We start from the raw sequence: 27359 nt of genomic DNA, 5'->3' as shown, positions 1-27359 counted from the left end.
CGTCAGTAGTTTTGAAGAAATAGTATTTCACCAATAAAAATGTTCACCCTCTGGAGACTAAAAATGCCTGCACAAAAGGTCATGATAATCCATCTAATAGTTGCTGAGACGTTCTAGTCCAAAGCGATGGACCACCTGACAGTCCTATAGCAATCACTAGTGTGGCTAAACTAAAATATTCAATTCTCACCATCAAGTACTACAAGAAATGTAACTAGTATGGTTACAATAATAAAAAGCTGTGCTCATCCCACATGTGAGAATACCATTTAGAGTTTACAGCAGCAATCACCAGTTTGTTTGACCTGTCTCGTAAGGTGTCTGTCATATTTATCATGAGAATGTGTCCAAACAATAACAAAAACACTGTTCAGTGTGTTGTTTTTTCTTTAATTTTGTTTGTGCAAAGCAGAGAAGTAAATTTACAGCCAAGATCATTTCTATGCTGCCGCAGTTCAACCGAAACGTTTTTAATTCCAAAGAACATTTTCACGAGTACATATTCATTCAGTATAGATAAAACATTATTACTGTGAGTCAGTGTAGCTGTATCACATGTGTTTTTATAAACAAAAAACAAGCGTATTACATGTACATTCATTGGAATGATAAGGTTCAAGTTTATCATTCTTGACATTTGGATATTTCTCTCCCCTCTATATATGCATGTTAGTGAATTACATTAAATTAAACGTAAACAAAAGGAGGGGGTGTTTGTTCTCTACTTGGAACAACTTTTAATTTTATCGGAAGAACCAATGAGATCAAAATTGTACTTCTTATGTCAAGCGTCCACAATACTGAAGGTAAAGTAATTATGGAATGGATTATAGTTACAGATCATGGTATCTTTTTTTTTTCTATGACAAATATAAAGTCATGGAAAATGACCACAAAGTTGAGACAGAAATAGCATGTAGTGAAAGGTCAGGCCAAATACATTTCAATCATGAAAGACAACAAAAGTAATACAAATTCATATTCGGTAGAAGAAAGAGCCGGGGAATTGTTGGCCTCCTGAAAAATAATAGGTACTCAAGTAGAGACTATTGCTACATGGGGGATGTAGCAGTTACACTTTTTTTAAAATGTTAATAGTCCTCCAGTATAATCCACTGCATATTCAGCTGGTGCATCCCCAGTTCCATTTTATCTCAAAATACATTTGAAACTATACATTAAACACATCAAATGAAATATAACAATAAAATACACAATAAAATACAACTTCATGTAAACTAAAACTAACAATTCAACAACAGTCACATTTCTACAACCCCCAACGTTTACACATACAAATACATAAGTACATATTGTGGGTTTTTTTTGTTTCCGGTCCTCAGATCAAAAGTGCCACAGTAGACATTCAAACACCCGTGGATGGTTCCAGTATCAGGTGACTAGGGTAGTGTTTTGTTTAGTTTCATAATCCAGCTCAGTTTCCTCTGCTCTGTGAACCCTGTAGATCACTGTTCTCACAAGAAGTATGCGAGAGAGAGAGAGAGAGAGAGAGTCAAGAGAGACAAGAGCCAATCCACACGGAGCTCTGCCTGCTCACGCAAGATTTGTGTCCCGGCCATAACAGGAACAGACAAGGATATGTCAACCTGCCCAGCTTTCATTTGTCAATCATACATGTTGTGGCACACAAGTGTTTCCATGCATTATTATCTAATATTACCTAGAGCAGATTTTTCAATTGACGTTCGTTGAACCCCTATCCCAAACAGTGATTGTCCAATCATGGCTTTGCAACCGTAACCGGCCCGTCCAGCTTTGGATTTCTCCACAGAAGAATTTAAAAGTGTTTAGAGAATGATGTCATTTCATTTCTTTTTTAAAACCAGAAATAAGAGCATGTTCGCAGCACACATACAGATGGACTGTGTATTTCCCCATGGAAGTTGGTCATGGATGCTTTAGGAGTTCAGGCCAACTTTAGCAGCTCCGTCCTGGTCTTTGTAACTTAAGCTAAATAGCCAAACGAGTAACGAAAAACAGCCTGTTGTATGTTTTGCTTATCATTCTTACAAAAAACGTACAAACTGGCTCTACACTGCAATACAAGAACAATTTAAATGTATTATAGCCTACATTAACTAGTGAGGATGCTGACTTTTTTTCCCCAGGGACACTGTAGCTTTAGCCTCAGTCCTTTAGCATGCTATCATGTATGTAGTAAAGTGCCTAATTAAGACTTTTACAGGGGGTTCTTATATTAAAACAAGTTAGCTGGAAACAATTAAAAGTCAGCTGGACACATCATTTACAACAAACTCACAGAGCTTACTTAGTTCAATGAACTAGCTTGCCTCAGTGGATGAAATCTAACAGCGACAGATGTCATTACCGTCTTCATATTAATGGGCAAGTTTATAGTGACTGCTTTTGTCTACCACTACAGTATCTGCCATCAAGGACCCTGTTTCAAAAATGATTAAGGATTTTGAGTGATACATCTCCCGTTGAAATTGTAAATTGCATATGTGCTGTGTGAGAAGGAAAGCTTGACAGGCTTAGCAGCAAAAGTAACTAAAGGGGCGGGTTCAGTGAAAGGTCAGTTTTAGTTTCTTCGGGTATGGGTACTGCGCCCTTCCAATATGTAAAATGTGAAATGCTACAAAATGTTAACATTTCTAATTAAGTCTAATAGGCACTGCTGCTGGAGTGGTGTTTAGAGAAGCTAGCTTGTGGTCACACGTACTGAATAAAGTGGAAAGAGAAATGCCCAGCAAAGATAATAGGCTACACTAAAGGCTGCCTTAGCAGAAGATGATGGATCTGTCTATCTGTGGACATTAGCATGTTGCACATTTAGTTGAGGGGTGAGGTAGAATTGAGCTGATCCCAGCTTTGGGATGAGAGACAGCAGGACGCATAAGTCACAGTTTTCCATCTGACCATCGCTCATTTTAAACAATCTTGAAGTATTTTGTGTCCTAGAACTGCATTATTTTGTTAAACATGTGTGCATTAAGTGCATTAAGACTTTTGCCATGCTACAGCAGCCAATGGCCATAATATCAGTCAGTGTGTGTGCAGGTTTGACAAGGTGATTAGAGTAAGTGTCTAGTTTACTGATGGATACAGTACAAGCCATATTCATTTAATACCCCTTTAACAGAGTAACTGTCCAGCTACAACTTATCTAGACAGCAATCTATGCAAAATTCATCTCTGCAGTATGATTTGACCACCTCTGTCATTCATTTTTATGGATTATGGGCACGGTGACGATGCAACTTAGCCGTAGGATTCACCACCAAAGAATCCACCACCTTAATAAGGATGTGACCTTTCTTCAATGCAGTGATAATATATAAAAGTAAAAAAGCAAAAATATGCTCAATTCGCTCCCTAGTGTCCAACAGAGAGATAAGCAACACAGGCGTATAAAGCATGGCTGGAATGTCTTTTTGGCTGAATAAGACAATGCCGATGTTAATACCCAATGTGTAAACTACACAGAGATTTGGATCAACTTGTCACAGTTATCCATAATAATACCATAAACATGCCAAACTAAAAATTGAACAGGTTGAAGAAAAGTCACAGCTGATCAGTATAACAGCCTTGTAAGTTAGGACGCCATTAAGAACCAGACCTACTTGTAAAGGAAATACCTGATGTTTGATGTCTTTGATTTAGATTTGGAAAATGGGACCTCAACTATTGACAAACTTGGAAATACTACATAACTGTATTTGCTCTGGCCTGAAAAAGGTAAAAATACAACCATATAAAAAAGAAATTCAAACAAACAGCAAATGTGTACTATCTAGAAGTGTGGACATCAATCTGACCTGATGATCAAGTCATTTTTTCACCGGCCAACAAGTCAGCCCCCCGTAACAGACAGGGCCAAGTTACTGGCACATTGAAGTCTATATATAATATACATAGGTAGCTGGCTGCTTCAGTAAGCAAGAATCTACCAAGAGGAGTTCACATTTTGGTTATTTCCAACAGAACATTTCCATAAGGGAATGATCAATCATATACATTGATGCAATGTTAACATCTCCAATCTAGCTGTAACCGAAATCCACCTCTCCCCTGCTCAAAATGTAACCTTGGTGTTAGTGATATGGTTCCAACAAGGCGGAAGCGGAGAGCAGTTCTGACCAGCGATGAAGGTTAGTACAAGTCAGTCCTTTCAGTCGTTTCGTTTTTTTTTTTTTTTTGGCTCTCAGGGAGTTACACAGTGTAAACTTTGAGCTGCAATGGATTGTGGGGTTAGCTAAAGCACCTAGCCACAGGGTCAACTTTTGGCTTTGGTCAACACAACACCAACAGTAGCCAGAAAACCTGCCTTTCAAGGCAGGGAGTATAAGTAAAGCATAGATGGTGGAGTCTTTATCACCCTACATGTCCTGCTGCCATTTGGCTGAAGGTGTGTCAGTCCATCCAATCATTTCCCTCGTTAGACAGCCCAGATCTTCTTCTGCTGGAAGTAGGCATCAAATCTGGCCTGGGCATACTCCTAAAAGACAGTCAAGTATACACAGTCTGAATATTTGAAAATTCTCAAATAAATCATCATCATCATCAGTACAGCAGAGTCATGTCACACTCACCACGCTGCTTCTCCAAGTTTTTTTTTTAAACCCCAAATATTGTTTTCTTTCACCAATTAATTCCCACTGCTTTGACTTTGCTGCTTTTTCAATCACTGCTACACTGCAATCAATGAAACACTTCCTGCAGATATTTCACAATAAAAGCCTACAAAAGAAAGGGGTGAATTATCCCTTTGAGCAATTGGAGGACTTTTAATGTGCAGTAAGGTCACCTTGTCACCTTAACATCGAAAAAATGTTCAAGTGAAAGTGATAGGGAAAGAAACTGTGTATGAAAACCATGAAGTAGCAGAGTTTACGAGAGAAGCAGAGTGGTGAATATGGCATGACTGTTGCTGTTTAATCTATTTTCATCCAAGATCAAAATCATATTGTCGTAGCTACTTGTTCATGCGACTGTATGTTTACACCAAGTATTATATTCAAACCCAAGATTCCATGGTTCTTATTGCTGCATCATTTCATCAAATGGAAATATTCTATATATTGAATTTAGCCTTGCATAATTGCACTAGAACTTCAAATGAAAGTTTTTTTGGATTTGCACAATGTTTGTATGTACAGTATGAGTTTGCACTGGGCGGTTAAGAGAATTAGTAATGTGGAAATGTAGATTGTGCTATATAGGAAGTGTTGAGTTTGTATTTACGGCAGAATCAAGAGAGATGCTTCTTAGTAAAATATGATAAAATCTATTTGTAAAGTGCAGCTAACTAAGGAATTCACAGTATGCAAAATAATTTGCAGGTAAGGTTACTTGTGGTGCACATACAGCGCCAGTGGTGCATTTAAATTAAATGAGGACATTGTATGAATTTAGAACGCAGACACTTTATGAGGACATGTTATGATATTAAACTGATCGGAAGTGGTGGAATCTATGAATGTACTTGTGCCTGTGTTCATAATATAACCAGGTTATAATTCCATTCCCTGCACATGAATCGAGGTGTCCCTCAATATTTCCAACATGCTGTGTACATACAATTCCCCCCTGGGATTAATAAAGTATTTCTGATTGTGATTGTGATTGTGATTCTGAACTGAACAATAAGCATCGGTATTGGGAGGTTTTCACATATAATTCATCAATGCACATTTACATTTAAGTGATACAATTTTCAGAGCATATGCTGTATAAGAATGTTCTAGTTGAGTGAAATGGACGGTTACTAATCCTCTTCGAACATTATATTCACTCTAGTGATGATTATTTCTAAACAAAAATAAATAAAAGAACAAAACACTTGCTACTTATTCCCTTTCCAATAAAATAACTTCCAAGAGCATCAAATCTGTGTCCATATAAAGCATTTTCTCAGTATAATTCAACACAGTGGATTGTGTCTCCCAGACAGTTGTGACAAGACAACCTTCCTCTATCTGTCAAGGAGGATATCTTCTCAGGCTGAGCCTCTCTGACCTGTTCTTAACATAGTGAAAATTGACACTGCATCACTCTCCTGGACAATACTCTTTGTATATTTACTCTTTTTTAGGTGTGCAAAGTACATATAGAGTGCTGTCCCCGTCCACGTCAGCTTCTATAGCCGAACTACCCCTTTAACTACCACAGCTTATTGAGTGCAGTATATACTTAATTTCCTCCTTCATATATTCAAGCAATTTAAAAGAAAAAAAGAAAACATAAAGAAGTAATCAAACTTTTACTAACCAGGTATCCAAACTTGATGGTGGAGAGCCGGGCCTGGATGATGGACCACATGCCCCAAAAAAAGTGGGATGCCAGGGCGAACCTGCATTCAAAATATATGGTCACTTTGTTTTGTTAAAACCTTTCTATTGGTTTGTCTTATAACGTGTCCTGCATCTGCGCTCACCTGTTGACCTCCACGTGCAGCTCCTCCTTCAGTTTCATTTGGTCCTCTTCACTCAGGTTGTCAAAACCTTGATCAGACTCACGCAGGTAGCTTTCGATGAAGTGCAGCTGTACAGAGACATGAGCCAACCGGTCAGAAGACGACAAGTAAATCCAAATAAAAAAAGACGTTGGTGTGTTAACCATACACACCTGCTGGGCCTTTGAGGGGTACGCCTGAGCATTGACTTTGAAGAAAGGGAACTCCTCACAGCTGTAATCGTACATCCATTCACAGAAATGGTTGCCAATATCGAATCCCCTGTGAGGTTAACAAGTGGAGAGAGACAGAGACACCCATGATGCCTTTACATTAATACATACTTTCTGTTTTACATGCTGTCTTTTTGGGTTTTGGGCCACAGAGACTCCCACCGTGTCCACACATAACAAGACATCCAAACTCAGACTGTCAACTTTTTTATTTTGTCCCTTTGTGGTCATTTTGCATCTCCTTGTAATCGTTTTTCATCCTTTTTATTCATTTTAGTTTTCTGTTTCTTCATAGTAGTCCTGTCTGTATTTTTAGTGGTTTTACTTTTCTATGCTGTCGTTTTGTCTCTTTGTGCATTTTTTAATGTCTATTTCTAGTCGTTTTGTTTTTTTCATTCAGTGTCTCTCTGTGGTTGCTGTTTTATCTTAGCAACATTTTGTGAGTCTGGGCCACTGCTCTTTTGGGCCCCTGGGCCTGTGCCCCGTAGGCCCGTTCAGTAATACATCCATGGTGACACTGTGTCCTAACAGCAAGCAAAAGACTTAATTTAAGATTCAGTGTTTTAGTGTTACTTATGTCTTTTGTGAATAAACGTCCAGAAAGCTGCTTAGAAATCATAGAAAACAAAGATGCTGCTTATAACTCCAGGACTTGCCTGAGAATCATCATGTTTTTAGGCTTCCTTCACTATCAAAGCAACTGCTAATTTAGCATATTTTTAATGGTGCCAGTTTGCCAAAGTCTAAAAAATAAAGGCTAACAGAAATAGGGATTAGGTTGTAGCCTACAGCTAAAATCATCAAATCTATGGCAACATTATACTTCCGATTTACATGCGCAAAGCATTATGGTAACGGTAGTTGTAAAACTTGCAGTGGGGATATAAGGGAGGCCCAGCTGTCTTGATTTTGTCGGAAGGGGGTCGGGAATCATCTCATCACAAATCCTCCCACTGCTCTGAGGGAGACTATGAACTGGGACTCACCCCCTTCCTTTTCCACTTCCAGCTAATATGGGTTCCTATTTGGGGATGTGTTCTTCCTGTAAATTTGATGATGGCACACGTGTTCACATACGTGGGTATGTGTGTGCAGTGGGTCATTTGTGTACAGAGGGTCACGTGTCAGCTGTGCAACATATGAGGAGACTTAAAGGGGCCGCGCTTAAGGGAGCTGCGGGAGGGTGAGGGGGGGGCTGTTTCTGTTTGTGTGTGGGGGAGAGAGAAAGAGAGAAGCTTTTGTCTGAGATCGACTGTGAGCCAAGGCTAGTGCCTTCTACGCTGTTTCCCAAAAATGAATCACTCAAGAATTCACACACCAAGCACAGACGCATTTAAAGTCACTTAAAGGAATAAGCGTTCCTTCAGATGTACAATACTATTATTCTTTTGCATTCCAATCCAGTCTATACGCACAACCGTAGTGGAAATCACCTCCATTATTAACACTGACAGGCCTGGATAAGATTTTCCCATTGCCTTCATCCTGTGCGTCCTCACTGGCCTGCCAAATTCCAGTTACATAACAGCTGCAGTGAATATTTCAGCAGAGGGAGTGGCCATGAAATATGACGGCTAGAAAGAAATATTGTCGGAACACAAAAACGAGCCAGGCTCCAATTCCTTCGGATTTAGCAATCTTTCTTCCTCTATCGCTCTTTGTTGCTGACTCTCACATTCTGCCCACCTCACTATCAGACTCCTTGGCCACAATCCTCCCATCTCTCTCTAGTGCCAAGGTTAGTTGGGAGGCAAAGAACTGGCAAGAGGATGAGGAGCAGTGACACAGCAGTTGCAGCTGAAGGAGATTTAAACATCTGCAATGCCTTTCAGTCTGAAAAAGCGTTCAGACAGTACTTGGTGGATCGCTTTTTGTTCCCACCATTAAACTCACTCGTAAAGTACGGACCCCCAAGTGTTCAATATTAAAGAAATAAACAATGATGAAATAAATAATCACATGAATAAATGGTTTGAAGTAAATAATTTAAACTATAATGTGTGAAATACTTAATGAAATCATTAAACTGAAATGTTACTTAATACTTCTTATTCTGATAATAACCATTTTATTGGACTTATTTCAAAATGTCCTTTGATGCCTTTGATGTCACATTTCAGGAAAATGATGCCCTTTGCATCTTAAGCTAACACCATTTAATGGGGCTTGTGAGGGATTTACAGACATCTTTTTCACCATGTAAGTCAATGGGGGAAAGTCTTGTTGGACCCAATAGAATCAGGTGAAGACAGAAGTTGTAATTCCGCCATTTGGCCACTGCGTCAAATTGGCTTCAAAGTTTGTGGGGGCCTGGATGACATGCAATTCACAAACTACACAAAAAAGGACTCTTGCAGTTTAATTTGTCTTACACTTTAAAGGGAGGGTTAAATACTGATTCTTTAAAAACATTTTATTTTTTATTTTGACAACATTTTGCAGGCACTTGGCACTATTGTCACATATTGAATATAATGTGAAAGTATGATTAGCCTAATCAGAACAATTTAGCTTTAAAATCAGATAAAGATAGTCAAAAAGGTATATGGCAACATTATATGTGAGTAATACCTGTGGGCACTGATGAGATAAAGGAACATGTCTCCAAGAGCAACAGTGCGGCTCAATAATGTTTTTAATCGTTTTTGGACATAACCAAAGCTCTATGGCACAGAGCAGCTGTACTTGGCTTTGGATGTACAAACAATACTTGTAAATATGATCAATTCATTGAAATCTGTGTTTCAGCAGCAGCAAACTCACCTGTAATTGTAGCTGCTGTACTCAAAGTCGATGAGCATCAGCTTCTGTTTGTCTGAGCTCTGGCGGCCCTTCAGCAGCAGGACATTTCCTAAAAGCATCACACACAAAATTACTTTTTATGAAAGAGAAAATTAAATATACAGCAGAGAGGGGCCATCACTATAGGTTACCTTCTTGACAGTCGTTGTGGCAGAACACCACAGGGGAGTGGGTGGACTCCAATAGAGACCTGAACATACACAAACAGGTCAGAAGTCAGAGGATGATCAATCAGCAGGGTCTAAAGAGCTCCTGGTTCAAGATAAACAGTGATCTCTATATATTATTATGAAGACACAAAATATTCTGGATATAACCAAGGAGGTTCCATCTCTTCGTTTCACTGCATTATTAAATTAACATTAAAACATCTGCTAATAGCCAAGGTAGGAACTAAGGAAATCAATGAAATGTTGTTTGTTTTGTGTGTGTGTGTGTGTGTTCTCTCAGAATGTACTGCTTATAGGTTAATCTGAGGTTTTTCTGTTGTAACCACCATCACAGGAACAACACATTCTGTACATTCTGTTACATAACACCATGTAGGAAACTTTCTGTGTATGGCCATGATCCACTCTGTACTGGTGTGAGTGTGTGCGTGTGTGTGCATGTGTGTGTGCGTGTGTGTGTGTGTGTGTGTGTGTGTGTGCGTGTGTGTGTGTGTGTGTGTCTGTGTGTGTGAGAGAGAACATACTTGAGCATGTCCATTTCCTGTGGCAGGTTGTAGCTGAGCAGGCGGTTGAAGCGACGCAGGTGGGACTCTCTGGTGAAGTTCAGCCTCATGACCTGGCTCAGGTACCTGTTACAGTGACACACAGTGAAGTCAGTGATCATGTGAAAGTGTGAGTGTTCTCTGTATACATTCGGATGTCAGCCTGAGTCACTGATAAGCACGATGCCACATTGAGACAATCAAGGAATGAGAATCGTAGGTTAAATGACCTCCCTGGAACATTTCTTCTTCTACAAAAACATTTACAGTCAATTATTCATGAAAGTTATGTATTATTTACTGATTGTAAAAGCAAAAATGTTCTAATGATGTTATATTAATATATAATGTAATGCCGATATATAAGGGCTAAGTGGTTAAATTATAGATCGGCTAGAATAGTCTGCTAAGTTCAGAAAATAACATCACTTTACTATAATATAATCTTTAGAACCAGGAAAAAAAAACATATATTATATTACAATATGCAAAATAGGACGATTTCTTCTCATATTACAATATTGTTATATTGTTGATATATTGCGAAGCACTTATTAAGAAAATATATTAGTTCATCAATAGTAATTATTATAGAGATGACAGTAGTAGTAGCTGTTGATAATAGCTGTTGTATTATTAGAGGAGTATCAGTATTGCTGGCAGTTGTGGGCTTAGCACATGTAATGTCTGCGTTTGTGTGTGCGTGTGTGTGCGTGTGTGTGTGTGTGTGTGTGTGTTTGTGTGTGCTCGCAGACAAGAGGAACATAAAGCATAAAAAAGTGTGTGGTTTGTCAGAAATATAATTTGGATCTGTACTCTCACTTTTCCAAGAATTTACATTTATCAAAGAATCTGTTGTTGTGAGTTACACTGAAGAAAACATCCATAGTATGTCTGCAGTAGTTTGATTGAGATGTGGATTAACACAAATGTGTCAACAACACACGTATAAACCAAATCCTGGAAAGATTTGGCTGTGACTGCAAAGGTTTGGCGTATGCTCCAATTCTCTGATGAGTCTAAAAAAAATCAATGTCATCACTAGACAAAATATACACATTTGAGATTATAGCGAATCCTGCATTCACCAAGTCACCTTTTTTGTTTGTTCTGCCGAAGAAAATCACTATCAAATTCCAGTAAAATTCCAGATAAACTAATATGTCATATCTGATCTCTGAATCCTCGTTTTTTTCCGACATGGAAATTTACAAAATTAATCACAGGAAGGGCAAATGAGTAATGTTTGTAATACATAATTCGTAAAATGATAAACTAGTTAAGTAGCAACCAGGCAATGAACTTTATCACCACACGTCGACAAATATTGTGCAATGTAAACCTTGTAAATATCCAACAAATAAACTTGAAAGCGGCAGAAGTGCAGAAGCTAACTGTGTCACCTCATACTTGAAGATAAGTAATCAGTGACGCAAACTGCTATCTTAGGATTCAAAAATTCCACTTACGGTACTGACTTTGGACCTGTTTTAAATCTGCACAGTCCTTTATCTCAGTCTCTCATTTGAAACAATTCAACTTTGACAAATGCAGCGCATACCAGACCAACACCACATGAGAATTTACGTTTCTTTAGAGAATGGGTATTATTCTCTTCCTAAAAATGAGATAGGACACAAGCTGGGACAGGATAGAACAAGTCGGGATGGGATTAGCCTTGACAAGACCGGACTTCAATGACTTACTTATCCATGGTTCCAAACAGCCACTTGGGTTCCTTGTTGAAGGGCATCCTCATTGCATGGAACTTGGCCATCTTCTCTGCAACCTCGGCTGAGATGCTGGGGTCGCTTAACTCACAGGTGTCCAGTTTACGACTCTGTTGAAAGGACAATATAAATGGTTAACTTATGTTATCTACTGATAACTAACTAACTAACTATCACAAACTGGGTGGATACATAAAATTGCATTCCATTTTTTTTCTTCCATTTAAGATGCAACAAAACTCACAGATTAACATATTTTACCAAAATAATATCCAAATTTAAAACTAAGAGGCATCAATATTAGATCTGGTTTGAAGCAACCCAGGCAAGCTAAACATGAGCAGGCTATTACTGATGTTGTGAAATCCTATGTGACATCTCAGTGTTTAAGTTCAAAGTCTTACCCTCAGGCCACACCGCCACCACCTCTATCTGTGCGTGACATCTACCTTCCATGTTGTGTCCACAGACAGTAATAAATACAGATAGTGCTTTCATAATACAACATAGACGTTATTATTTTAGACATGCGTTTTTTCTTTTCTATTTAGTTCAAATTTTAATTTTATTCTCTTTTAATGTGAAACAGAAACAGGAAGTGTTGAGTTGAAAAAATATATATTTAGAATTTTTCCATGTCTGTGACCTTTATAACATTAGTGATACGTGTATTGCAGTTGTTTCCGCCTTAACCCACCATGGTTAACAGGTGGATCAGGTGGGTGGGTTCAATAAACATTCTGAGTAGTAACAGATGGGTTGTTAATGGGTGAAATAATAGTTTATTGTTTAAAAAAATTGCTTTAGAATAATTGTAAAAAGGTTTTTCATTTTCTTGTGCCCATGTTCCAACAAAATAACATGAGTTTGAATGACATGTGGCCAGCCTTCACAGTTAATGCTACATGATATCAACCAAGGTCTAAGTGTTTTCTCCCATGTGTAAAATGAACTGTTACACAGTGCTGTTTAACTACTGAAGAGCAGATTTTTTATGGTTTATTAATGCTCTCTGAACAATGATCGATGATGCATCATGGAACAGTTCACAACTCAGAAACACACAATTCAAGGCATTAATTCCCATGTTTTTAAAGTTTTACAATAATTTAATTCATTCCAGTAATGGAAAGCATAGGATGTTCCTATTATTCTGTCCACCCCTGTTCAATATAAACAACAGCATGCTGACTTACAGGGACGTACTGCTCCAGGCGGCCCTGAGGGAAAATGCCATAGAGTTTAGGACCCAGCTCCCTCTCTGCCAAGATGGCAAACATCACACTCTCCAACACCATGGCCTCTGCCCCCTGAAAACACACAACAGTAAGAGACCTTTAGCTTAACATTCAAAGTATGAGAGACATTACCCATAAGTGCTTTATGATGCAACAAGGACAGAATGAGAAAAGAGAGAAAGAGCTTTTTCATGTCTGGAAACATGAGAGTTAGAGTGAGGTATGGACTAAGAGTCACAAATGAAACATTTCTCTTCTCTTGTTGGTCTCTCATAAACATCACAGGACTTTTAAGGACACAGCACTTGTCTCAAGATAAAGCAGATCTGGCGGTATGTGTTACTCCACACCACAGTGGCAGCTACAGAAAAGCAGGAAACTGGAAAATAATGTCATCAAATCTTAAGGACTATAACTTAACTCTGATTTTGCTCACACGCTGTGGATTTTGAACACATTTATAATATTAATAATGATATCTAGGCCTCTGTGTTACAGTTTTTCTCATTGGGTTCAACACATTGGTCCACTCAAAAGCTACATTTTCAAAACATTTCACCCACCTAAACAAGGACTTAAAACTCATTAAAACTCACATTCTATCATCTGGAGCAAAATGATCCTGACCGACAGCTGAGAGACGCCAAGATCGTCTTTGCTGCACAGCTGCATTTTTTCCGTGGCCAAATAGCGGAGAGCTGTAACAACTTTAATCTCTGGTGATGTTGGGTGTTTTTTATACCTTTTTAAAAGCTCACTATCATCTACTGATGATGATCTACTGACTGCAGCAGCCATGTTAGGCCCTTCCTGAGTTACTCGTAGTGATTTAGGAGTCCTAGAGAGGACACCTGTGTTTTTAGAGATTTAGGAGCTACTTTTAGCACTAAAATGCTTTTTTAATTACACACAGGAGTGAAAACACCACTTATTTTAACAGTTACTCCTGAATCAGCAAGTTAGGACCTCCTCTTAGCCTTAAGATGTTTAGTGAATACAGCCTCAGGTGGATCCCAGTTTCATTAAGCGTGTCTAAACAATCGAGAAAAACTATAACAGCTGATTTGTGTATATTCAGACATTTGGACTTTAACATTGTGCATGCTCTATACTTTGACTACTCTGCATTCAGGATTGAATGGAAATCAGTGAGCAAAGGAGAAGGAATGGGGAGTTTGAATGAGGAGAAATGCTGTGGTTAGGGTTAGATGGGTTTGCCTGTCAGAGCAGTGAGGAGAACACAAGAGGTAGATTAAAAATTCCAGGAAGACTTGGCCCACTCAAAGCACCAGTCTATGTTGAAAGTGCTGAAGCAGAGAGGACAGCCTTGACTGTCTCCCTTTATCTTAGAGACACACAAAAGTCACACACCAACACACGTAGCCTGGAGCTCAACAGGAGCTCAAGGTTAACTGGGAAACCTTCCCTCAGAGATTTATACTGTGGGAAACGGAACCTCTGATCAGTGAAGTTTGATTTCTAATAGCATATCTTGGTGCCAGAGTTGCAATGAAGTCAGACATAGGATTACTGATTGAGTTGAGCTGAGATGATTCAAAGTGTTTTAATTTAGGAGCAAAAATCCAAATTGAATTGGATTCAGTAAAACTTTTTTCAATGCATCTGGACGCAATTAGATAGACGTACAAGCAATCAGAGCAATGAAACAACGTAGTCAAAAAACGTTCTGAAATTACAGCAAAACAGTACGCTAAAAGATGTTTTTGAAAATATTTTAGGAAACTTTGATCTGAGTTTCGTAAGCCTGGTAAACTGTGCTGGGGGGACCTGCAGACTGGACGATGGTGCAGGTGGGGCGGGTTTAAAGCGTTAACTGACATCGCAACAACTGGGAGGTTGTGATTGGTCCGTCAGATCTCAATCTTCTGGAAATCTGAATGTGAGAGGGGCCATATTTACCTGGCAGAGCAAATGAGACATGGGCTTTCCAGATTGGTCAGGTTCCCAGGATATGACTTGGTGTGTTATGTGTTATGGGTATCACTGGTATGGTCTAAATGCCTCGCTTCTTGAACTTTTTACCTGATGTTGCCTTTTTGTATTGGATGTATTCCAACATGTAACAATGGGCCTCCTGCAAGAACCAAGAGAAAGTCTCCAATGTGCCTCCTCTATATAAGTAGTGCCGAACATCTGGGCATATTTAACGCAGATGTTGATGCTTTTCTGGCTTTCTCCAGAGAAGTGTCTTCTTAGTTTAACCCAATGAGAACATAACTGCCTCCAGATCTGCTCTATTTAATGTTATGCCAATATATTTTAGCCTAAAAGTTCAGTGTTGATCTCTGAAATAGAGGTGTGCTCAGTTTAACTAGCAGCTGTCAGCTGAGTAAACTCCATGTACTATCAGACTGAGCTGAAAGATACAGGATAAGCTATTTAGTTTTGTCAAAATATGCCAACAAAGTTGCTTTCAGGGTTTGTGGAGGTGCATTGAGTACAGCTGCAGGATAATAATATTTCACTGAGGGTTTAAATTGACCAGCTAATGCTGCAATCTGCTGCTTTTCAATGTAACCTTAAATGGCCGCAGTACACACCATGCTATCGTTTCCCTCTTAAGTGAATAACCTTCAGATAAATTGCTGCAGAGACAGATATTTGGACCTGAGCACTGAGCACTTTGGCCACTTGCCAGAGAATGTGTTTCATACAGATTGTCCAGCAGGAAACCAGCTCAAAGGAAACAGTACTGCCTGCTCTGTGGTCTCTGTTCTCAAAACAAAGCTGCACTGCACCACCTGCAAACACACTCAAGACTGATGTCTTACTAAAGAAGACACTAGTATCTCTTTTGTGATAATGAATTAAAGAAAAGGCAAAAATGAGTGTAGTTTTTATTCAGTTTATTATTATTATTATTATTATTATTATTTCAAATATAATTTGCGAGGGCCAAATTGTGGAATTGCAACTACCAGGTCGGTCACGTGATGCCCTCTGGCCCAATAAGACTTTCAATTGATTTACATGGCGAGAGAGACGTCTGTAAATCCGTGGATAAATGTTTTCGAGCATCACAACACCTTCTGTGTGGAGTTTGTATGTTCTCCCCGTGTCTGCGTGGGTTTTCTCCAGGTTCTCCGGCTTCCTCCCACAGTCCAAAGACATGCAAGTGTTAGGTTCATTGATGACTCTTAATTGCCTGAGTGTGAATGGTTGTCTGTCTCTGTTTGTCTCTATGTGCCCTGATAGACCTGCGTCCTGTCCAGGGTGTACCCCACCTCACGCCCAATGTCAGCTGGGATCTGCTTCAGCCCCCCCGCGACCCCAATAGGGACAAGCGGTTTGAGATGGATGGATGGAAGACAACCCCGCAAAACCCCTGACTTGTGTTTATATGACAATATGATTCATTCGGTCAGACAGCCTTTTGAAAGTCTAGAAGAGCCACAGGATTACATCATTTAATCCCCATTCCAGTTAGTCAGAGCGCTAAACCGGAACTGGCCTGCTTGGCTTCCAGAAGTCTCTTGTGCACCTGCTCTATGGGCCACACAATGTAGAAGTAGTGCTGATCATCTGGGTATTTATAGACATGGTAGTTTTTTGGCTTCATGCACCAATGACCAACTTTCATAGAAATGAACGGGGCTCCACCTTGAACACTGTATCCAGTACTCTTAATACATCCATGGATGGGACTAACCAGTGTTGATAAAGTGGGCAACAAGAACTTTGAGGCAATGTCTTCTTTTTGTTTTTTGAGGGAACGACGTTGTGACGTTGTAAAGCTGACCTGTATCACAGCTGGCAGAAAGTATCTCTTAAATCATTTCAAAGACAAAGACTGACTGTAAATAACAATTGTTGTCGTTATGGGTAAATGTTTATTAGTTGTGTATTTTATGTATTGTAATTTCCTTAAGCCCTAGGTAACAATGAAAGGTGGAACAAGTATTTTTGTGCTCTAAAATGACTAACAATTACTTAATTATCCCCAAAAAATTGCTGATTAATTTTCTGTTGATTGAACAATCAATTAATTCACTATGCACTTTCATGTTCCGTTACATATACTGTATGTGAGCAAGAAGGACACATGGGATTTTCCAACTTGATCAATATTGGAAATAATACCATAGCATGCAGTCTATTCTGTAGATTTTGACTGGATCAAGTCATGTTTAACTCTCCAATGAACCATGTTTAAAGCAAAAAAACACTTTTCGCATTAAGAACACAGCAAAGAAACGAAGGGCTGTCTCTTGAACAGTATTCAGCACATTCTGCTTCATTCCCAGGGTATTTGTCCAGAGAACACTCCCCATCGTTATGTAATAACTTATCTGCAGAATGCTGATCACGTGGGGTTTCAAATCTCCGACGTGAATTATCCACATTACTGTAATCATCCTGACACACATTCTGCCAGACAACAAGCCATCTGGCAGCCTGTGCGTAAAGCAAAGACTCAAACTCCTGCAGGGTCGGTTTATAGGGCGTATCACTCCTTTGAGAATATTTCAGTGAGTGGGGGACTACATCATCTCGGTTAGTGAAGCTGAACTGACCCAGATCTGCAGCATCCAGCCTACATATGGACTGAGCTGCTGTATATGCAGAGCTTTGGCTCGCTCGTCGCAACCTACATTCGCAAGTTTGACCGTTCAGATTGTACGTGATCTCTATTCAAGAGATAACCTTCACAAATCAGTCTGGGTATTTGGGACAGGGCTGTGCAATCACTTTGAGAACTTAACATTCCCAGCTCTGGAGTGGTGCAGTTTAAATCTAGCCTTGGTGATAAAGATAAATGGGGTGCACCAGTAGTACTCTGATGCAGTGACTTGGAATATGGTAATGTCATTTAGACATGTTGATGTTAAGTCATAACAGCCTCTAAAAACATGGCTTGGAGTATTTCTCTATATCATTAAATACTTTTAATAAATAAGCAAAAATGAAAGTTGAAAAACGTCCCTGGGGAGGTGGTGGGGTCGGATAAGCAGCTCCTCACTACAATGAGAGTGGTCCAACTTAACCACTCGAGGGAATTATAAAACTTAACTGAGCCTAAGGTGACTTTGAGCAGAACTGAGGAGTGGCTTGTCACTAAAATGAGAAGAGCAGATCCACCTTAAAGGCCGGCCCAGTGAGCCTCAGCTGAACTTGTTGCTAGCTTCAGGGTTAACTCCCTTCAGTTTTATCAGTAGATAGCCAGCACAGACACAGGGATTTGAGGACTTGTAGCATTTATTCACTAACAAATAAATCGTACACGCTGAACTGCTACGTCCCCAATGTTAGAGCTAACTTCATACTCTCCATCACACACATGCTCGCTCTTTCTCTTAAAACCTGACGCTGTTAAAAATACAGCGTCATACAGTATTATTGATTTTGTTAAACACACCGGTGGGTTTGGCTTGATCAGATTTGAATGAGAGTGACCAAAACAAACTTCCAACTGTCATCAGATTCTGACTAATATTGCTCAATTCTGACTGATGCACCAGTGTGTGACAAGAGCCCAGAAAACAACGCAGAGAGTAAAAGAAATACAGGACTTTAGTAGGAAATAATCAAAACTAAATCAAGCAAAGCAACTTTACTTAAAACGTGTGTTCCTATATGACCCCATCTCTCATAGTAAGAAACTGATTGAGAAAAGAGGTTTGTGGCGCCTTTACATATTCCTGATTCGTATGTCAGTTATGTAATGCACTAGGTCATTCATCCCTCGCTGTTGAGAGGCTGTAACAGCATCCCACTCAGTGATCCCGGTGGTTCCGTATTGACTGTGTCTGAAAGCCGCAGTCTTCCATCAACTGCAGTTTAATTTCCTCTGACCTATTTTAAATGCCAGTGTTTGTTTAAGTGCTCTGTTTGATTTGGCTCATTCTAGTCTTCTACTCGTTCAAAAGTTAATTATCAACAATAGATGTCAAGCAGGTTCACTGCTCCGACACAGAAGAATTTCAACATTTCTCAAATGCACCTCCCTCTCACTACTTCCTGTTTTTTGACAGGAAACAGAAACTTCCTGTAGTAAATCGGACTTTTGAATGAAAAGGAGGTCCCATTCTGACCGCTGTTGAAGGTTCTTTGATATCTCTGCTGCTACTCTGCGTTGAAATATTTAGCGGCTGGCCTTGGACTGATGCAGCAGGGGCGCTGTGCCCTGCCAACAGCTGTTGCCTTAACCTCAATACTTATCTTCTCTGTTATGTGTGTCAATAAACCTGTATGGAGATAGACTATTAGGTAGGTACAGACCGCTTATATCGATCTGAACTGAAGAGAACCAGTGTGACACATTTATTCCATTCATCTGTCTGCAGAAGTGAACTCCTGTCAAGAACATAAAAGGACTTAACACCCACAAACTGTCAACATACAGTAGGCGTATTATCGCACTCACACTCATAAACTAGGGATGCACCAGTTGTGAAATGCTGATACCAATGTCTTGTTGTGTTGTTTATTGCGTTTTTGTTGTTATGTATCCCCCTTTTGTAGCAGAGAAACAAAGTCTTAAAAAATCTTAATTATAAAAAAACAACTGACCGTTTTAAAGTCATTCAGCCCTTCATTACAACTTAAAAGGAGCACAAATTCAATCATAAAACAATGATAACATTTTCTTTCACATGAAGGAATAACTGATGTAAAAAGCCTTTTTAATACAACATTAAGATGGCACAAAATGAATGCAACACACCTGATAAACATCAGTCTAATTTGGCGACATGCCGATTCCAGTCAACAAGTCAAATATTGTTCGGACGATTAATCTGTGCTCCCATACTATGAAGAGTCAAGCTGGTGCTGATTTTTTTAAGCAGTCGTTGGACCCAATGATGTGGGTTAACATGGAAGAAGTTTAGACAAGGGAAATTAGAAATAAAGGCATGTCTTTTATATTGTTTCAATTATTGACAAGATTCTCTCTGCAGTCGGGCCATTATTTGATCATTTGAGAATTTACTATATTTATATCTGCATATGCAAGAAGAAACATATCTCTAGTAATAAGTACATCTAGAGGTTAATATCATTTATACACTGCCCACTGTGTTCTTCATTTGTATCTGCAGTATATTTGTGCAACAATGCTGCTGTAACGTGTGAAGTCTCCCCACAGGGTCATCCTATATAATCCAAATAGGATTTACCTTGACCAGACAGCATGGTTAGAGAAGGTGGAGCAAGGCGAGGTTATCCTAAGACATAGACAAGGGATCAGTTCTGCACTAGCCTCTCTGCTAACTGAAGGCTGGATTAGCGTGCAGGGAAGCTTCTGCCGAGCAGCATTCTCAGAGTGGAAACAATGGCTAACTGGCTGATGACCTCATCTCCATCACATGACAGGGAGTTGTGATTCAGCCACATCATGTGAGGGTCAAGGGTTGTCATGACGTGGTGCACGGTAAAGGATTTCTAGGTCACTGGGTATGATGCTTGGCAGTGCTTCAGGCTTCCAGCAGTGACTCATTAGTGATTGTAGGGGGGAAATATTCACTGAATACCAATATGGTGGCTGATAGATATAAATTGTGTTTTTCTATGTGGATTTTGCACCGATTATGATAAGGGTTCATTCCTCAACAAATAACTAAACTACAGAATATTTAACATTATTAGACATTATATATATTGCGAACCAATTCTAAATAAGATTGAGAAAATAGCGAATGAATAAAACTAAAATAAATAGCTAAATAAAAATTATGTTCCGTATCTGTCAGTTGCTTAACATTCAAATGCATAAATAAATAAAAGGCTTTATGACACTATTTCAATCACCTTAAACATTACTTTTCTGCATTATATGTTCTACAATAAGAAGATTTCGATAACGTTGCATATCGGAATAATATATACGCCGATACCAAAAAATATTAATATGTCTGTGACAGAAACCGTCTCTGATATGGTTTGTAGGACTGACCTCTATTAAAGAAATTAGTCGAATAATCATTTAGTTGCTTTTATCAACAGATCTGTCAAACTTTTCACTGCAAAGAATAATACAAAACCACCACTTTAAATCATATGTTTAGCAGAGATGTGCTTGGAAGTTTATTGTAAATAACTCATTCAGCATGAAAGATCTTAGTCGACTGAGACCAAAATGGCAGATTATTCTACTAATCAACTAAAGGTCTTTTGAGTCGGGGAGCGATCAACCTGCCTAGCAATTCTGTGAAACTGCTGCGGTTGTGCTCGTCTCACACACACACGTGAATTGTTTTGGACTGTTTTCTACATGATGTGTACTGCAAGCAGTGGGAAAGAGACTGATTCATGCTGTCTGTGAGTTCCCTGAAGTATATATATATATGAAGAGCTCTTTTCCAAAACGAGATAAAAGCCAAATTTAAAGAAAATTTGTTTGTCATGCCACTTTGCTGTGTACAGAACCTTTTCACTGCTTCATCAATGTTTCATGCCAAATCGCTTTATTTCCTTGTTTAAAATGGTCTCAAGATGCAGTTCCTTTCCAAACCGCGGCAAGCGCCAAACCTATTTTTAGCCTAAATGCGATACGTCCTCTCGACCAATCAGAATTCAGTGAGCGTTCTATGCAATACAAAATGGCGGCGCTCTGAAGCGGGAGAGTTTTTTGTTTTGTCCGTCCGTTCAACATGTTCAGACTGAGCCATAAACCATTTTGACAAGATACATTGAATATTAACAATGTGTGGGTCTAGGTAAAAAATGTGATTTCCTGAAAACTATTAAAATGGATTTATAGCGTTTTGGAAAAGAGCTCCTCATATATATATATATATATATATATATATATATATATCGTATATAAAAAGTTATTAGGACATAAATAGGAGAGAAGAACATCAGGGCAGACTGGATGTATCGGGCATTGTTACCTTTTAATTTAAGTTAGGCTACAAAGTTACATTGGTAATGCAAATTAAGCCAATAGAGTTTCAGTTGTGCATAGAAGTTGTTTCCGTGGTTACCAAGCACAGAGTGCCTGGCGTTAACTCACAGAGCGCTTGTCTACACAGGCAGAGTGTCGCCTACGGTCTGAAAAGAACTTCAGATTCAAGCCAGAATCAGTAAAAGGAGAATTAAGACAAGCAAAATAATTATTTCAGATATCGGTGGTGAGCTGGTGAATGTTGTGGTGACTGGATAGACGCTGGGCATAGGAGCATACTGTATGGTGGCACCGTCATCAGTTACTTACTTGGAGGTGATTTTCTTTGTTTGACTGTCGGGAATCCCCTTTATTACAGGACATCTATAAACAAAAGAAAAAGGAAAGAACTATCCATCAATACGTGCAAAGCCATCCCTGATGTGTCAACATCCAACCCTAGCCATGCCTTCAGTCCAGACAGTACAGTATGAGTTCAAACACACAGCAAGTCTTTAGGACATGACGGTGCAGAGGAGTGCCAGGACTAACCTCTGCGCTCCCCTGACAGAAAGAGAGAGTGGAGATAGATATCAAGGTGTAGAGGTAACAGGAGTTATCTCTGAGGAGGGGAGATAAAACGAGATTCTACTACCCGGCTCAAAACAGTTTACTGTGGATTACAAATTAAAAGCTGAGGCTAAAAATATTCATGTTTATTTGGTGAATCTGCTCATTACTCAACATGCTATTTGCATATCTTCATTGCTGAGAAACGCTGTCTCCAGTGCAGCTAGGCTTTGTTTAATCATTAGTGACTGTGCACTCTGACAATGACAAAGAGTTCCTTAATCATATTAGCTTTTTGATCAGACGTCACTAATTCCTGAGAGGCGGTTCTGCCCTGATGAAGATGGCTGCAGTTACCTTGGTGAAGGACACAGTGCCTTTGCTCTCTCAGACATCCCTAGCAATAAAAACTACCGTTAACTAAAGACTGTGTCATAAAAGCTAACACTTATACAAATACAAATTTTAAGGCTGAGAAAGCAGCTCATCACTGCGTCGTTGTTTGGGCTCAGTCTTTTTTTTATCGCAGCTGGCTGGAACAACAGCATGTGCTAAAAACAACTCCTCAAACGGTGAAATGCCAGCCGACGATAAGAATAGGCTGTTTTCAGGAAATCTTGTGGAAATAATCTAAAGTCGCTCAATGTTTGCAAATGAAATCAATGCACAGCGGCGGGTAATGGCGACTAAATGCGACTAAATGGTTATCTTTGGAGTAGTTCCATTTCACTTAGCAGTACTTGGATTATGAACTTTGGACACACACATCATCTTAGGCTCTATCTTTGTGTGTTACGCCGTGGAGTTGTCACTTTATCATTATCTCGCGCAAACTGTGAAGCAACGAGGAAAACTGCTCACTGGCTAATGACTTTTCTTGACGCTGCGCTATTTTTTCAGCTGAACGAGCTGTAAATGCGCCGAGTCATCATCAGGCTCCCGTTTTATGCTTGTCAAAACTTTCAGCTGACTTGTTGACGATTGAGCATCAGACGGCAGGGGTTTAGAGAAGAAAAGAGACAGACAGGAGAGGTGTTTCAGCACTTTGTTTTCCCTCCTTACTGTATCTTCCCAGCATTGTCAGCCAGGGTTGTGCTAAATGAGTGTGTGTTCGATTTTTGCATTAGGCTGAGATTTCAGAGATCTCATACTGTACCGTGTTTTTGGGTGGGTTCACCTGGGTACAAGAGTGCCCAAGGCACGCTCCTTTGGGAAGCCTACGGCAAAGAACACATGCATGTACAGCCATGGGGGTACATCATCATGTACAACAATGGCTAACACGCAAACATATGTACACACACACACTAACACAAGCATATTTCCTGCAGATGCACACACACACACACACACACAACAACAACAACCTCTGGTGGCACTGTCACACAGTTGTATCTTTTATCTTTGTTGTTTCTTGTCTGGTTTCTGTGTTTATCAACTCACGTTGGTAAGTAACCTCTGACCCCAGTTACACGAGTCATCTCTGTGATAAAGGCATACAGGTCAAACATTCTGATAGTTAGTTAAAAGACAATCAGTGTATGATTTTTACAATTCTGTTATTATATGTGTGTGCTCTATATATCATCATTAAAAGCATCTAAACTTTAGTAAGACTAATAACTACACACTACTGGGGGAAAACTACTTTCTATGAAACAACAACACATCTTACTTGTAACTCTCTGATTGTACAGTAAAACACAGCGTTTAGCTGTTTGTCAAAAACATGTGATATGAGATGTGGCTCCCACCTGCAGGATGGCCCCATAGAGGCGCAGCAGGATGCTCCTGGGCTCGTCCCCAACAGTGTCCAGGCTGTCAGGGAGGCTGCACAGGAAGAGCTTGTTGCTCAGACCACCCCTGGTGGACAGATGGTCAGACATTCCGTGAACACGATTAATCATTACATGTTAGATATGGCATCAAAAAGGTTTCTGGGTCATACTTTTAACTCTCATAGCTCTCTTTATTATGCTCTTTACGATAAGGATAATAGCAATGTAATACTAAAACAGGATATATTAGAACGAGTCAAATGTAGAATTACAGTCTCATCCGGCTCAACTAATGTCTAACTTTAAATATTTGTCATGGTTTGATAGCTAGATGCTGTGCTGTTTAGCAATATAGAATTCATGAGGATTAAAACAGCAGTTTTTAAAAAAAATGAGCTAAAAGAGAACAAACCTATTTTGTGTAAGGAGTTGTACAGGACATTCAGAGCATCATTATAGCAGCAAACCAATATTGTCTATGTAAAGTTTTAGTGGAGTAACAGCCTCCTGAGCAGATAGTGAAGTGTCCCTCTGTGTGTGTTGTAATCTGAGTTTCTCTATTTGTTTTGAATGCCGGTCCGGCCACACATGCATTTTAGTGCCTGTGGCCGTGAAAAACCGTTGCTATTACCGTATTGGGGTGAGAGCAGTGTGGAGGCAATCCTAGGCCACTTTTTTTCCAGTATTTCAAGTAGAGCAACTTTAGACAACTACAATAGCAACTAAAGCATAAATACAACCGACTTTGCCACCATCATCGGCCTTGTGTCCCACAACTAGGGAAGAGATTATATACAATTTTAAAGGGATCGTGATAAAAAGCAAAGTAGATTGTGGTGAATTCCCATTATCGCTTCATCCTAAATATCATTGATTAACTTGAAACTTACTCCGGTTTTTCCTCAGCAACATTAATTTAGCCACAACCCGTAAGTTACAGATCGAAAAATGTAGAATTTATTTTATTTGACAGAAAATGTATCTGCTCCTTTCTGAAGCAGACAAAGTGTTGCATTTACGATTAATATCGCTGTGCATGCATTTATCAACCACAGCAACAATAAATGTAAGTTGGATCATGTAATGCTAATAATAGAAATACCCATCTACAGCATTTCCAATGGGCTTCAGTGTGAAGTGCAATCAGGACTATACTAAGACTTTTAATGGCATTTCCTTCTTATTCATGATTACCTTATTTAAGATTGTTGGATGGTTTCACACAAAAAAAGGTGTGTCCTATCTGTGATGCAAAAAATATATCTGCTTCTTGACTAAATGTAAGGACAAGTGAGTCCACTGCGTTTTAGTGCCATTTGAAGACTTTTGGCATATTTTGTATGACATAAAAAATTGGGCCAGGACAATCTGACAACAAAAATGTCCATATCGTCCCACGCACACCCACAACACCATTTTGAATAATCAGTCTGTTCGTCTTAATGGAGACTGCACTTGAGTCACATTGAGTACAATAGGCCAACTGTAGAATTACCTATGTGTTATTATTACCAGTCTATATTTGGACGGGTTTACCCTTTTATGGTTTACAACATGAGCGGTCTTATCATCACACTAGCTTTCCATGACATGGGCCCATTGTCATCCATTAAGCAGATGTACACACTGTACCTTATGATGGTGATATGGAAATCTTCCTCAGCCAGGCTTTTCCAGGCTCCATGGAGGAACTGTCTGCACCACAGATAAGCCTTGCGCTGGGTGTCCAGGTCGGGCTGGTCGAGGCGGGCCAGCTCCTTACAGTCCTCCTCTGTGTCGGGTTGAACCTGCAGGGCGTTCTCGGTCACCAGCAGACCCAGCGACATGGAGGGGGAAGAAGAAACCCCGTTGATAAATTTGGTTTTCATGTTTGTCTTTAAAACCTACCCAAAAAGAGATAAAACGCAAATATCTGGGCTGAACACCCCACTGAGAGACGGACTCCTCTAGCGAGCCTAGTGACGCAGGACTTATTTCGGTTTTCCGTCTACAGTTTTCTTTGTTCTCTCTGTAAGTGTATGAAGAACAGAGTATTGTAGTTTGTTTTCTTTATTTGGCAAAAGTAAAAGACGAAGTGTCGCTCTAGCTTTGTGGAGTGGAGTAAGTCTGGTAACAGAGGCAGGCAGCGAAAGGTACCGCTATCTGGCAAGGAATGATTAACACAGAGGGACGCTCCGCTTATTTACAGGGAGGGGAGGCGGAGTCACATGACACTTACGAGCCCGTTCTCTTTCCTGATTGGCTGGCTCGGACACAGCCCCGCAGGACCATAACAAACCCGATGGTGCTTTCAGGGACTATCCGAAAGACGGGTTTTGATATCAGGTTCTCGTTAGGCTTGAAACATATACTGGTTTTTTTTTTCTTCCTTATATGACACCCTGTTCTTCTTACACTTTTATCATATTATGTCAGTAAAGTTTGAAAAAAATAGAGAAGAATATTTGTATTATATGTTTTTATTTTAATACTATAATGTTGAATAGGTTGTGATCACACACACACACACACACACACACACACACACACACACACACACACACACACACACACACACACACACACACTAAAATTATGCAAACAATATTATATTATTACAGTTTTACAGAACACTTGCATTGTAGGCTACATTGTTCCAGGTTTTAACATTTAATCGCTCCTATCTGTAACTATAATGTAGGTATTCATAATAGAATTTCTCCTCGTCAAATTTGTGTTCTCACTTGTCAGAATAGTCATTAAATATATGCACAAATCATTATTTGCAGTAGAATTATATTTGAAGATATTTACAGCTTTGATTGTAGTAGTCAATACTAAATCAAGCATTTAATAGCTAGACAGAATATGTATTGCAGATATCCAGAATTAAATTCTTCCTAGTCAAAAGGAACATTTCAGATACCCACAATGACATTCTTCCTAGGAAAATTGACACCACCTTTACCATTTTTTGTGTATTGGGCTTTCAATTTAAGATAACCGCAGTTGCATGTTTGATATCTGCAA

At 39.4% G+C, this 27359-nt stretch overlaps 1 protein-coding gene across 1 annotated transcript; it reads right to left on the bottom strand.

Annotated features, from left to right (window-relative positions):
* Positions 1–380: 380 nt before the first annotated feature.
* chka (choline kinase alpha) lies at positions 381–26487 on the bottom strand. Its single transcript, XM_083917250.1, has 12 exons — positions 25983–26487; positions 24327–24435; positions 22333–22386; positions 13113–13226; positions 11893–12026; positions 10169–10273; positions 9606–9664; positions 9436–9523; positions 6613–6721; positions 6422–6528; positions 6256–6337; positions 381–4483 (listed from the first exon to the last, which is right to left on the bottom strand). The coding sequence occupies exons 1-12, from the start codon at positions 26216–26218 to the stop codon at positions 4424–4426; spliced, it is 1257 nt and encodes a 418-aa protein (XP_083773376.1). The 5' UTR covers positions 26219–26487; the 3' UTR covers positions 381–4423.
* Between the last annotated feature and the right edge of the window lie 872 nt (positions 26488–27359).

This window comes from Echiichthys vipera, assembly GCF_963691815.1.
Source record: "Echiichthys vipera genome assembly, chromosome: 7".
NCBI classification, from domain to species: domain Eukaryota; kingdom Metazoa; phylum Chordata; class Actinopteri; order Perciformes; family Trachinidae; genus Echiichthys; species Echiichthys vipera.
The sequence above is the reverse complement of the archived record's forward strand: the minus strand, read 5'-3'. Positions and strand labels throughout refer to the sequence as shown.

Bases quoted from the DNA above. Each gene is read 5' to 3' on its own strand.
- chka (XM_083917250.1), bottom strand. From the start codon at position 26,218: ATGAAAACCAAATTTATCAACGGGGTTTCTTCTTCCCCCTCCATGTCG. The intron at 13,227-22,332 runs GTAAGTAACTGA...GTGTGTTTTCAG, and splicing joins ACAAAGAAAATCACCTCCAA to GGGGCAGAGGCCATGGTGTT. The intron at 10,274-11,892 runs GTAAGTCATTGA...TCACTGTAACAG, and splicing joins CTGTTTGGAACCATGGATAA to GTACCTGAGCCAGGTCATGA.